This window comes from Corvus kubaryi, unplaced genomic scaffold, assembly GCF_017639235.1.
Source record: "Corvus kubaryi isolate FWS band 111438036 unplaced genomic scaffold, C.kubaryi_AGA036_p1.0 37284, whole genome shotgun sequence".
Lineage (NCBI taxonomy): Eukaryota > Metazoa > Chordata > Aves > Passeriformes > Corvidae > Corvus > Corvus kubaryi.
In genome coordinates this window covers 3,028,173-3,042,646 of record NW_024581088.1, presented here as the reverse complement: position 1 = coordinate 3,042,646, position 14,474 = coordinate 3,028,173, and the positions used below count along the sequence as shown (strand labels likewise).

At 36.8% G+C, this 14,474-nt stretch overlaps 1 protein-coding gene across 1 annotated transcript in view; it reads left to right on the top strand.

Annotated features, from left to right (window-relative positions):
- Positions 1–14,474, top strand: part of GTF2I (general transcription factor IIi) — a 78,593-nt gene that overhangs the window by 30,387 nt on the left and 33,732 nt on the right. The window contains exons 5-11 of the mRNA XM_042026582.1: positions 3,033–3,167; positions 3,533–3,716; positions 3,898–3,926; positions 4,946–4,994; positions 5,703–5,746; positions 6,988–7,065; positions 13,569–13,702. Of these exons, the coding sequence (XP_041882516.1) occupies positions 3,033–3,167; positions 3,533–3,716; positions 3,898–3,926; positions 4,946–4,994; positions 5,703–5,746; positions 6,988–7,065; positions 13,569–13,702 (653 nt within the window). The remainder of the gene's footprint in view (positions 1–3,032; positions 3,168–3,532; positions 3,717–3,897; positions 3,927–4,945; positions 4,995–5,702; positions 5,747–6,987; positions 7,066–13,568; positions 13,703–14,474) is intronic.

Below are 14,474 nucleotides of genomic sequence, written 5' to 3'. Positions count from 1 at the left end.
ACCACACATCTTGTTCCCTCAGAGGTGACAACAAACAGAAAATTACTGTAGATAGCCAGTCTTTTTGAAATTTCATGGCTAGACAATTCTACCTCAGGTGATTTGCTTTTTGTTTGGTTCAAGTAATCCTTTGATAATTATAAAATGACTTTTCTTTAATTTGAGGATATTTTCCAGTTTCATGGACTGTAAAGCTGGATGGCCTTACAGAGCTCACAGGATGATTGGGTGAATAACATTATAAACCAAAGCAAAATGCACCCATTTACTTTCCCTCTTTCATTGCAGTGATTTTCCTTAAGCACAAATAATGAAATATATGTATATGAGCAGTGTCACAAAATTGTTGTTGCTCTCAAGTTACCTCTCAGAGTGCCTGTGCAGGGGCCACATTCGTATTCTTAAAATTACTTCTTGTTTTTCTCTCCCTGTGGGATTGAAAGCCACCTGATTGAAAACCTTCTGATGTTTTAAGGTGCCTTAACTACCATGGGACTGACATCTCTTTTGCTAGAGGAGTCCTGAGTTCTATCAGCTTCAGATACCAAATTGTGCCAGCTTTTCTCTGTTTAGCATCTCATCTTCAGGTCTTTTTGTTGAGGAAGTTTCAGTTAAGTAAATTGTTTTTCTGCTAAAGTTTGATTTGTTTCTTATTCTTTGGTGAGATGAGGACAGTGCTGGATTTGTTGCTTGTCTGCAGTGTGACCCAGCAGGGCATTCTCTGCTCAGCAGGAGAAATGCAGCCTGCCTCCTCCCAACACAGCTCTCTGTTTTAGAGGAATGGGGACAGCTGGGAGATTCCTTTTCCAGCTAAGTGTTATGCTGGATTGTCAGATCTGGAGGGAAGGATATTCTGAATAAACAAAACACCTGGATAGTAGAAGAAGATAAGAGGCACTTAAGAATATTTTGACTCTCAATCCAAAATGAGGGTTGTTGGGAGTTGTGCAGTTGTAATCCTGCTGAATGCAGAAGAGCAGTGAGACTAATTCTGCAGGATGCTCACAACTGAGCAGAATGCTATTCTTTCACCATATAACCATTTGTTCCTCTTCGTGAGCCATTTACCATGTAAATACAGCCCCCTCATCCCTCTTCCACAGCAGATCTTGTTGCATATGTCCTAGGCATCCCCTCCCAAATATAGCCTGAATCCTGCTTGGGGCTCCAGTAATTGTGGCAAGGGCTTCGGAAGAGCCTGTGAAGTTGTGTAACCTCCAAGGATTCGTATGTCCATCGGTAGTGCCAGGAGGGGTGAATGCCTGCTAGGTTTGATCAGCTGTGCAGGGCTGTTACAAATCTTGCTGTGTTTGAAACTTGATCTTGTTTGTGAGTCTTGATTAAAATCAGCCAACGAATGTGGGAGAGATTAGGGAGGCAGATGCATAATGTGATCTTAAGAAAATGCTTAAAGATCATGTAATAAAAAAACCCAGTAAGGGTTTGTCTTCTATATAAGAAAAAAAAATCCTTTATCTTTCTGTCTACTTTTCATTTTCATATGAAGTGGGCAGTGTTGTCATCTTAATTTTGGTTTGTTTATTATTTTAGAAAGTGTGGGTACACTTTCTGAAGCTGCTGGCAATAAAAGCATTTTCAGTGAATCAGTTTCTTACATGGGAAAAAATCCCACTCAAAAAGCTACATTAGATGTAGCTGTAAATGGAAGCTGATGTCTCCGATGTCTCTTATCCCAACTCCATGGGCATATCTTAAAAGCTGTCATTGATTAAGCACCTGTGTTGCAGGTATATAACAATATCCCAGTTTTGCATTATTTTTCGTGTTCTGGTAGGCTCTGTCATAACTGCAGAGAAAGCAAAAGTTTCAGGCCTGAAGAGCTGGCAAGCTAAATGTCGCATTGGAGGTGGGTTCCCAGGGCAAGAAGCAGATGTGTCATCAGTAGAGGAAGGACAAGGTTCTCTTTGAAGTGAAGATACGAGTTTTTAAGACGATAAATGTGGTTTTACTAAAAGCATTGCTGCTTCAGCTCATTTCACAGCCCATTTGTAATCAGTTGTTCAAACTGATGTTTGTTTTCTTGTGTCAGTGTAGAATTCTGGTGCCAGCAGTCCTGGTGATGCACATCGCAGTGTTTCAGGCTTACTGCTGTGCTGGCTCGTGGTGAAGTCATGACACAGCTTCAGCACTGATCATGCTCTTGCACAAAGGAACACAGATCTCCCTTGCCTTTCCTTCCAGGTAGGCAAGCATATCTCTGTTGTTTGCCTCTGGTTTTGCTGAGTGATTCTCAGTAAATCTTAGCAAGAATTGAATGATGAGAAAGGAGGCCTGCCACCTGAAACCGTCTCTTCTGTTTGCTTTTTAATACTGGAAGTGTTCTTACTCCCTCAGTCCTTTTGCAGTTAATTTTGCTCAGAGACTAGAACAAGATGTAGGGCTGAAATCTTCTCTATTTTGCGTGATGATGGCTTGTTTGCAACTCCTCTTATTCAGCAGTAAGAGGTGTGTAAAAAGTCCTTTGAAAGAGACATGAACTGTTGTGGCAAAAGTCAGATCCCTTCTGTAAAATATTCTGCGAAGCACATACAGAATAAATAAACCAGGACATAATAGAACTGCTGCATAAGACGTCATGCACAGCATTAGAGAGCTATGGGACCCTTCACACTGGTGTTTTACCGTTCTCCTGGTGACTCTGTTGGTCCTTCTTTTCTTGGCAGTTTAGTATTTTGCTTTTACTGTATTATCCTCTCCTGAGATTAATAGTGTTTTCTACCTCTTCATGCCCAAAAAAGCCTCCTTGGGATGTGTTTCTTAATTTGTCATTCATATTCTTCAGGGGGTGATATTTGCAAAGATTGTAGGGAGGATATAATAATTCTGGTGTAAATTTATATTTGCTCATTGCTTATGTACATAGATATGTGCATTTACTTCTAAGATAAGTAAATTCTTAAAATTTTCCGGCAGGATTCCTTTTTGAGAATCTCTAGTCTAAAGTGGAGGGACTAGGCACTTCTAATAACTTATTATTTTATGTCTGTCTTATTTTTATAAATAACTGCCAGGTGTTCCAGAAGAGGACAGGGCTGCAGAACTGCAGAAAACGAAGACTACACCCCCTGTAAACAGACAGACGGTGGATACTGTGGAGCTGGAGGCTCTTAGGAAGTCCGTGGAGGACTTTTTCTGCTTTTGTTATGGTGGGTGCTTTAAATTCTTCTGAAGAGCTGTTCTAGATTTCTAAATTTTTATTCCAGTTTGGAGGAAAAAACTCCATGATCTTAGCCTTCTAACTACACTGCTGTTTTTAGAAACTTTGAGTAGCTGTTTCTTAAAAATACACACATAGTGGTTAGTTTTCTACTTGATGTGTTTTGTGGGATGTGATTTGAGATTATTGCACAGTGCCTATTAGTGCCAGCACTACTTAGTTTCCTGAGAAGATTTGCATCCGCACTTGCTTTTGCTCCAGTCCTAGCCAAAGTTACAAAGTTTTATGAGGGGCTCATCCTTTTGCTAACTTCAGCAGTCTTGACGTCAAAACAACCTCCTCTTTTTTTTCTAGGTAAAGCTTTAGGAAAGTCAACGGTGGTACCTGTGCCATACGAAGAGATTCAGAGGGACCATTCTGCTGTGATAGTGCAGGGCCTGCCCGAAGGACTCGCATTAAAACATCCATCAAATTATGATATTTCTACCCTGAAATGGATTTTGGACAATAAGTCAGAGATCTCATTTAGTATCAACAGGTTATTTGCTCTCTTTCTTGTCCAACTTGGTTTTGTACTTAAGTAAAATCAAATTTAATTTTTAATTAAATACATTGCAGACTGTTTCTCTTAACCAGGAATGCTCTCTGTAATGTACACTACAAAGTAATTAACAATGTCTTTGCTAAAACTGAGTTTTTCTTTCCATATTTAAACACAGGTCTTTCCTAGAACCGAAGAAACACATAGGTAGGTTAATGTTTATTCAGACTAAACAGAAAAAGATTGGAATTTGAGTTTAGATAGCAATATACATAGAACATTTGGTCATGTCAATAAAGTGGCAAACTATGCAGAAATTTCTAGACCGTGAGTTGCGTTACTTATGGAGCTATAATGCTTTCCTTTATGCGTTCTGCCAGGAACAACTCGTTAGAGATGACATTCATTCTGTTTATTCTTTGTATTGATTAAGTTCATTCTATTTCATTCTTCATCCTTATACTGAATTTAAATTTAATGTGAACTGTATCGTATCCTAGGAGATGGAGAAGTGAACTTATGAAGGACTGCATTCGGTTTTTAGAAAATGCCAAGACTTTCCAGTGCTTGTGTTCCACTACCCAGCTGATTTTGGCATTTATATCTCTTTTTAAAAAGTAATTTACTCTTCTGAAGTGGCTAGGTGTTGTAGTTCCTATGAAAGCCTCTATATATTAAAAATTCTGAGCTAGAGTGAATTTTGTAGAACTCTACAAAGATTCACTTCTAGCTTAGGAGAAGTCCCTTCTCCTGTTCCTTTCACGGTATCATGGTGCTTTACTTGCTAAATGCTTAAGTGTGAGGATTTGTTTTATGAAAATGATGAAGCAATCTCTGTAGGAATGTTGTCAAAAAGGAAATGTTTAATTTCTTAGGTGAAAGAGCTAGAAGTTGATGCTTTATTAGTAAAATTAGAGATGTGTTGCCTGTGCTCAGGTAGAGGACTAGAGATGGAAAATTACGGAGATTCTGGTAATAATACAGTTCTATCAAAAATACAAGGTAGGTTTTCAGTGTGCTAAGTGACATTCTAAAATTGCAAGCTGTTTGTGTCTAGGTACAGTTTAATGGGATCTTTCTCTCATTATCTGTGAATAAGGAAAATATGTGCATATGCTTGTAAAATGTGAACAGGCTTTTGCTTTGTGAAATCAATGTTACATTTTCAATTTGTGTTTGAAGTAAATAGAGTACAGGAAATTCAAATATTGTCTTTTGACTTTCAGGAGCTGATATGACAGATCCTTCACATTCAATTATACCTGCATGTGGAAGGTGAATTTAAAATAATATAGAATTAAATTTTTTTTTAATCAACTGTCTATTTTCATGTTGTTATCTTTGTCTTAATATGCTTTTTCTGCCCAGCTGACCTTTGAATAACTTTTGCTTTCTTGGCATTATAAAAAGCACAAAGCTCAATCTTCTATTTGTTTTGATCATTATTTGTGAGGAAACTGTTACAATTTAAACAAATGGCGAAGTTTCTCCTTGGTTTAATTAACCCAATGAGTTATCTTAGTTCACAGTCTGTTAGTCAAGGCTAAGTTTGCCATGCTTTATGGTACAGCAGTGAGGGAGAACAGGGGAGGGGAATGTTGCTTCCTTCCCCCTCCTCAATTTGAAAAAAATGATTTTTTTAAATTAGTAAATGAAGATACTATATCTGTAATACATCAAAAATTTGTTAATGTGAAAACAGGGATCAGTTTTCTGTGCTTCTGTGTTTGCTTCTCATTAAATGCTAAACATGACTTGAATATTGTGTGTAGCTCAAAAAAATGTAGGAATAGGAGATAGCTGGCAATTCCCTTGTGATAAATCAAATAAGCCAATATGCAGGGTTTTTTATTTTTATGTTCTTGTTAGAAAAAATTCTGGGAGATTGATTTTATTGACAAGCTATAAAGCTTGAAGAACTTCCCAGAAATCTAAGGTTTGTTTTTAGTAATGTCATTCTGTTTGATTTGTTTATTTTTATAGTTGTCCTCCTGTTAAAGTGAAAGTGGAACCAAGCAAGGATTCTGGTACGTTCAAAAATTTGCCTTAATTTGCAGCAAAAAAAAAAAAAAAGGCCAGGTTCTGTTCAGAAGACTGAACTTAAGCAAAGACAGAAAGCTCCAAAAAAAAAAGAAAAGTAGCAAAAAGACATCCTTTGAGATGGAAATGAAATGATGGTGAGATGGAAAAACTTGTCTTTCTTTGAAACTGTCAATTTTCAGTTGAGTTTTTATCAACTATTAAACCCTAGCCAAATGCTTCCATTTCAAGAGGGAGGAAATTTGTCATACATTGTAGACTAAATTTATCTTTATGTAATTTAGAGAAGAAGAAATTCCTCTGGTTTATTGGCTTTTTTTGTTCTTATTCAAGATGTCTTTGTCCCTAATGGGAAGCAAAAACTTGGTTTATTTGCTAATATTCCTAAAATATTGAAAATGAAAAAATGTCCATTTTCTAGCTAAAAGAGAAATAAAAAATTCATAAATAACAAGATATGTTATTAAAAGATTGCCAAATCATTCCTAAGTTGCTCTGCAGGTAGCAGATGATTCCCCAAGGCACTGTGCTTAATGCTTAAGTGTGTGCTGTGATGTAAAGGCAAGGATAATCCCGTTAAAGCCAGTGAGGTAGCAGGTGTGCTGGGAGATGTATCAGTGGCTTTCCCTTTTGCTGGGTTGGGCTGCAGTGCTCACTTTCCTATTAGAATTAAGTTCTTACATGTAGTCCAGCTTTTTGCTCTTGTTCTTTGTGCTTCACAACTTTAAATTTGTGGTTTAGGCACCCTCCATGGTTAATGTTCAGCATGACATACACAAAGGGTTAAGTTGAAGTTTTTGCCAAGTCAGTCCCAGACTCTTTCCAGTGCAGCTTTCTAGGCATTTTAAGTAATTCTCACAGAAGAGTGACCACGAGCTTTTCTAGGACTTTCAGCACGAGTGATAAAATATATTTTTTTCCTGTGGTAGCATGCAAAGAGGAAGAAGCCCATTTTTAAAATACTATTCAGATCTGAGACAACATCTGCAGGGAAGTGGTTTGTAGGGAAGTATTTAGTCCTGGATCCTTCCTGGAGGTGACCAAATTGAAACGTAAGAAACCAGCAGATCACTTTGTTACCATTGTTTTAGCTCAACAAGTGTGTAATTTTCTTTTTTTTTTTTTTAATAGAGGCCAGCAAGGATCTTGGTGGGTGCTTTTGTTTGTTTTGTTTTAAGAATCTGCTTATTACTAGTTTCCATATTTGATTCCTTTTTTGCTTCTACAGGAATTTCTTCAAAAATGTCAACATTAACAATGAAGCAGGAAACAGATGATCCTAACTACTATCAATTTAATACTTCCGGTAATGATACTAATTTTCATACGCGTTTATCTCATGGAAGGATTGGTTGCCTAAGTGTTGATCTCTCCATGCCTCTCTTTCTCTAATTTTTGGTCATCAAACATGTAATGACTTATCTCTGTTATGATACAGCATTTCCATCACTGCCTATTACTTCAGATCTGGTGAAGAACGCCAAAAGACCTAAAGAACAACTTCATCCCGAACCCATATGTGTGTGTTTGGTCTGAAGGAGAAGTTCCAGGGGTCTTTTGAACTGCATGATGTATTTTTCTGAGGGTTCAGTGTGCAGACTCTGTAACTCCAATGACTTAGTTAAACAGGAAATAAACCTTTCTAGTGATGCTTTCTAGAGCACTGCTTGAATTTTTTTCTTTAGTTTAAAGTTTCAGTAACTTTTATACATTGTACATCATAGAATCAGCCATGCTAGGATTCTGTGATTGGAAGTGTTACCAATCACTTCTCTTGTATGGAATGACCTGTATGTGTCAAAATTGTATTGAAAGGTTTATTTATGTGGAAAAAGCATAACAGTATTTATGAGGCCCATGGCTCAGCCTCTGGATGTCCCAGTTGCTTTGCCTCACCTCTATGTATCCATTTAACACATTGATCTCAGCTAGGAGTGGAAAACAGAAATTGTTATTTCTTTATATTGAAATGAACAGTAATTAAGTTGTGATTATAAATGGCAATATAAAATAACTAAAACCTTAGATTTATTATTTCAACCTATGTGTATTTGTCATTAGGTTAATTGAGTAATACAAAGAAATGTGGGCAAGCTGCCACACATCTCTCAATGATAGTTACATGTTCAACAGTGAAGTGCAAAACAGCACATCCCTTTATTTTGTAATATTATATGTTATTGAGATAACATTTTTGTGTGTGTTCAGACATGAAGATTCTTAAGACTGTTTTCTAATGTGCTTTAATAACTAACTGTGGGATTGTGAAATCAATATTTTCACCCTAGCATATCTCAAGTAACATATGAGCATCATTCAGGGAGATCTCAATCATAGTATAGCAAAGTGTCACCCCTTGACTGTGGAACTGGAAAGGTGTTAGGATTATCTGCTCTTGATGTGTGAACATTACCTAGCCTTGGAGGATGAGGTACATTTACAGGCATGAGTTAATGTAGTAAAAGTAGATACTGATGTGAAAACAACCTAATCATTGTTCCTTCCAAAGCCAAGTCTTTTCATCCTTTTGCTTCTCATCCCCGTTGTGGTTTTCCATTTCATGCATAAAAATGATGTTGGAATTTGGCCAATAGCCCACAGTGTAACTCAATGCCATCTGAAGAGAGTCTGCGCTGAAATCGCTTCTTTACAAAATAGTATCCATTGCACTGCGATGTGTTTGTCTGAGCTGAAAAATCCAAGTTACACAATATGCTTCCAGAGTGAAGTCTAAGCACATTTGACAGGGGGGATTTCTGTTGTCTTTGACCCAACTCTAAATTTAAATCTTCTGATTGATGAAGAGCAATATATATCTCTTTCTGATAAGGTGGTGCTTGACTAATAACCCCCCCTCTCCACCTGCAGTGTAGTTCTCCAAAATGGCATTTAAAACAAGACAAAACTGTGTATATTGGTGGAAGTGATGGGGTGCTGTGAACTAAAAGAAGTGTTTTTTCTTTCATGTCAAGTCATGCTGACTTGACAAGTAAAGCAGTTTCCCCTTAATTCTTCAAGTAGCTACTCTGATTCAAGCCAAAGGTTGTCCAAACTGTAGAGAGCTATAAATTCTGGAGGCACATAGGTGTTTGTGTTTGGGTGGTGGTGCTGTACAAGAAGTGAAGCATAGAAAAGTGCAGTTATTCTGCACAGAGGTGTTCCTGAGGAGTGACGTAGTCTCCCCCAGCATTGCCTTTGGAGACATGCTACAAAATAAAGAAAACGGATAAGGTAATAAATTTTGCTAAAAATAACCTACAGCAAAAGCCAGGCTTATCTATTTCTAAGAAGAAACAACTGTTAGAGAACAGCAATCTGCTTAGGGCTTCCTGGAGAAAATGATTTACTGATAAAATTTCATGGTTATGTTTTTTCTCTAAGTGCTTCTTCTCAAAGATCTGTAATGCTGGTCAAAGTGCTGTGTGCCTGGGTGGCACACTAACTCTTGCTATTAATCAAAGAGGGAAAATTACAGCTGTAGATGGATGTTCTTTTCATCTTGGTAGTAGGTTGCACCATTTGGATGTTGCCATGAGTTAATACTGGATTACTAAATTTAGAACTGTTTTAGCAGTACACAGTAAGATGACTGAGAAATAGGGACTTCAGCCATTTAAAACTTCATGTTTTAACAGAATATAAGGGACAATTTTCTGTCAGTGGGCACTAGCACTATGGCAGTGGGTATTTTTTTCCAGTGTCCAGGACAAATATTAAGGTTACTGCATTATTAAACTTGGTGGAGACCAAAGACAACCTCTTCTGAAAGAAGGGTCCAGATTTTGATGATTGACTAAATGAGGAAAAGGAGTGACTAGTGATCATCAGGACTAAGTGAAACAGCCTGGAGCATTTCAGCTATCTTAGTTAATATTCCTGCGTGTGCCCTATCTGTAAGTACCAGTTATTATGGCTCTTATGAAAAAAAACCCCAACAACTTAAAATACTCTTTCTTGGTTTAATGGTTCAAATAGAATTTAGTATTTTTACTAGAAACTAACAAATTAAATAATCATCTCTTCAGAGTCAGATACATTTTTAGATTTGAGAATACCCCATTTGTCCTATATAAAAATAAACCTTTGGAGCTCAAAAGTGCAGCACTGCTGAGTAAGTGCTGAGTGCTCTGTGCTTTATTAGCACAGGGTAAAGCAGGGCTTTTTGGAGGCATAACCCATACAGAACTTAATTATTTGCTGACTAAGGACCAAAATCTTTGTAAAAGTGGCACGTTATCCTGTAAATTTTGTGGATGTAGGTCTTCACTATCGCTGATGCCTTGAAGTTAAAACAAAGGAAAATGGAAGCAGAAGGAAAAGGCTGTAAACAGTCTGTCCTGTGAATTGGCTGGTTGTGTTTATAAAACACTTAGAAGTGAGTAAAAACTGCCTAGCAGCTTTTCTCTTTAAAACGCCATGTAATTTAACAGTGCTGTCAGTTTTGGATATTTTGACAATGTTAGTGAGGCAGTTAGACTATAGGACATTCATCCAAACCCAAATGAGATTGAAAATCTCTTCCTCTAGAAAGAAAAAGCACAAAATGGGAATGTAAACTTTGCGTTTATTCTCACTCTGAAGCCTTAAAAGTAATGAATGTCTTTTAGTATGTCTCTAGCAAGAAAATATTTCTCCTTTGAAGATCTCTCAGAATACTAGAATTAATGTCCATTTTAATAGCTGTGAAGCTAGGCTGGCATGTAAGGCTGAGTATGCAGATACTATCTTAAACCAAGAAATTCCAGAAAATATCTTGATCACAATGTTGTGCTTCCTGAAAGGAATCACATCTAGGTCACATTGCTACTACATGGGTAACCAAGAAAAAGCCCAGAAAAGTGAGCATTGCAGGCGATGCTTATCGATGAGATAATAAATCCATTCCTTCTGCCAAGTGGCACAGGTTTGGCTCTGTAGTGTTAGGACATTAGGACATAATCCATTAGAAACTGAGGCTGAGAGGTTTAGAATCAGTGTAAGTAAATGCTGTGTGGGTGGGTAGACAGAAAGGATAGTTGTGACTGTGGAGGGAATGACATCTACTCTTGTTTTTAGTGGGATTGTTAGAATGTGAAATATCACCTATTTGTGACAGGCATTTCAGGAGTTTAAATTTATGCCAACAGCCATCTCTTACAGAGGTTCCTCCAGCCCAAGCATGATCTGTAATGTATTTATCTGCTCATAAAAGACCAAGTTTTGGTCTGAGAGTTCCCAAGTGTCTGTGCTGTGTAGCAGAGCTGGCTGTTAGCTGAAGACCATACCTCTGCTTTCTTTGGTGCTTTCTCTGGTTCAAGGTGAAACTGCTTAGCTTTGTCTACAGATCTGAAGTTCAGATTCCGAGATATAACCATACTGAAAGATGTTCTAAGGTGTCCTGTGGTTTTAGTAATTAAATCTCCCATGTCTGTGTCCATCCTTCCTCCTACATCCTACCTTTTTGCAGTAGAATTTAGTTCTTCTCTCCTGGGTTTTCTTATTTTTCTACTTCATGACTTTTCTGATATCTTTATTTCTGGATGGAACTTCTTTTGATCTGGTTACCACTGTACTTGATTTTTGCTTTCCTTGGTTATGTCATGTCTGTGTATTTCTGCCTGTTGTGGGCATGAATGCAGTAAAGTGGAAATGTATCTGTTTTTGTTAATATCTCTTGGTGGTAGAACTCTTTTAAATTTAATTTTCTAGTCTTTACTAAATTAAGACAGTAGAATATATTGTTTGACACTTCTTAATTTCTGAAACAATTTTTTCAAACTGCTTTTTTCTCTGTCCAAGCTTCACAATATGAAAAAAGGTTAAAGTTTCATGAAATAAACTGTGTTGGTCACTTTTTAAAGAAATCTAATGGTTTTACTACATGTACTGTAGTTTTTATCAATATTAAAGATTAAAGGACTGAATTGTCTGTGCTTAATCCTAAGGGCTATAAGTCTACTAAGTTTCTTTTCGACTAGAGAAATATTTCTTCAAGTTTGAATGTGTGAATTTTTCCTATTTTTCCCTTTTTTATTTCTGTCACAGTATGTATTTGGCACAAAGATAATGCAATAGAGAATACTGCAGAATATGTAGGTGAAACAATCCTGTCAGGATTTCTGAATTAAAGAATAAATGCAAAACTATGTGCATATTTTGGGATATTTGGTTATAGTTGATAGGATACTCCTGTGTGTCAGTGCCTTATGAATTATAATAATTGCATGTTCACAGGAGTTCTTAGGAAATGACAAACCTGACTGGTGCATCTGCTGAATATGCTGATTTAAATAAAAGCAAATTTAGTCCATGGAGACATTTTCAGCACACCCACTCACCCCTGACAGTTGCAGATCACACTATTGGTATGAGAATTCTTTCAGGTGAGGTCTGGAGGTCCACCAGTGTCTGTGGCTCTGCCTTGCTCCTTTTCCTCCCTGTTTTTTCCTGTCTTTGGACTGTGGTCTCGACTGTGTCAACATCAGTCTTTGTGGAGCTGTGTTTTGAACAAAATCAGGGAGCTCCTCTGAAGTAAACAGATAAATATTTAAAAAAAAACAACGGGGAAGCACCTTCCACCTGCAAGGAAAAGTGGCAGGAGCAGATCTAAGCAGCACTTGGTGAAAGAAATGTGTGTCAAGCAAAGAACCGTGCATAGGTTCCTCACTTGAAATGCTGTTCTTTTTAAAATTCCTTGAAAATCTGAATAATCAAATTAGGCAGAACTGTTCAAGTTAGCATTATTGTAACCACCTAATTATCATTATTTTCTTTAATACTTAAATATTCACTTATTTGATACTGTGTATGTACTTTTAGTTGATTAAAATACTTACAAAGTCTGATTGTGACAGTAATATTTTCTGTGTTTTCTTGTTTACTGTGCAGATGAAATAGAGTTTAGAGTATTTCATTGCCTTATTAGTTAACAGTAGTTTTTCTGTAGTGAAACTGTTAGTACTCTTGCTGATACACTTATGAACATACCTCTAAACAACTAGAATTTCTGATCAGCTATATGATCTTCTGCAGATTGCTTTGCAAATGAACACAGAAATTATTGGATTTGCACAGAACAATTAGTCCAAATCTGTCAGTTCCAGTTACTCCTGTTTGCCACACATAGGCTAATTTTCCATACCCGTGCTATTTCTGTGGCATAGAATGGCCTCTTGCTCAGTCTGGTGTCAGTTGTGCTATAAGCAGCTCACCCTTCCAGCATAGCTGCAGGAGAGCCAGAGCGTTAAGCAGTAGGATTTTAGGAGTGTTAATTTAATCTGTTAAGTGTGGTTTCTGTGCTGCTTTCTGCACCAGTCTTTTTTAACCAGTCTGTTGTAGTCTTCAAAGAAAACCTGTTGTAATGAAAAGCAATTAATCCCTGTGAATTTATGTATTTAGTGTAGGTAGAAATTTTGAAGTCAAAGAATACTCCTTAGGAATATAAATTTTAACAAACAGGAACAAGATCTAGCTGATTAAAATGCCATTGAAGAATGGCAGAAGCATAAACATTTAATTTTTAAAAATCAGTTTATTGAAACTAAAAAACAGTTGAAAGCCTGCTGCTCAGCATTCGTCTCTTGACTGTTCAGTAGTCAAAGAAATGCACAATGCTGCCACTAGCCCCATTTTTATTATGTTGAACCAAGTAAGTAAGGATTTTTAAATATTTAATATTTAACACAGTCTTTCCAAAGTTCAACATTATAGAAAGTATGAAGTGAGCACATAATATATGAAATTAAGAGTTATTTGGCAAATTCCTTTATGGACTGGAAATATATGTTTGTTGTGAGACACCCTTAAAAAACTGTTCTCTCTGTTCTCAAGCAGGCCCTTCCAGAACATCAGAGATAGATGAAAAAATTGCTCCTGGGAAAAGTTACACAGGTAGATCTTTTGCTTTCCTCACATCTGTTTTGGAAATTGAATGTGTGAGTTTTGCTTTTCACAGCTTTGCTACTTGATTTGCCATAAAACTGAGGGTATTGGAACTTAAACATGAATAGAAATGAAAATTTCGGTTGCTTTTATTTCCAGCTGTCCAAGTAGAGAGACATGTAGACAGGAACTTAATTTCTTCCCTTTTTTTAAACTTAAAGAGGAGTATCAGGTTGATCACTCTAAAGCACTAGTGATTTGTGTGAATTGGTATGTTGCTCAAGAAGTTCAGTCTGTTTCATAATGGCTTGTAAAGTTGAATAAAACACTGCTTTATAAATTGTGAGTGCAACTTAATTTCTTTCAGTTCAGTGTGTGGTGAATGAGCACATAAACAAAAAAATTAATGGAAAGTCTCTGATAGTGGAAGCATTTCCTTACTGAAACTCCATAATAGCTGAAATACATTTACGAAAAAATTGTGCAATTTTAAAAAAGTTTTTACAGTTTGCATTAAAAATACTAGTTTGCCCACTAGCAAAGATTAGAAAACACTAACCTGCTTTAAGCCCATGAATTTTGTCATTAGATCAGAATGTTCCTGCTACCATGAATTTCTAAAACGCGAAAACAGCCTTCTGAATGTTGTTCGTGTGAACAAAATAATTCTGGAATTTCTCAGTGAAAATACTTTAAATAGTCAGTCTTAAAAGTTCCTTTTGTATTATTACTGTGGTATTTTTATATTTGTAAAGGAAGCCACCAGCATGGAATCATAGTCAGGCATACAGAGACCTGAAAGAAGATTCTCTTCAAAATGCACAAGCGCAGCTTTGCTGTGCCAGAGTAGCTAAA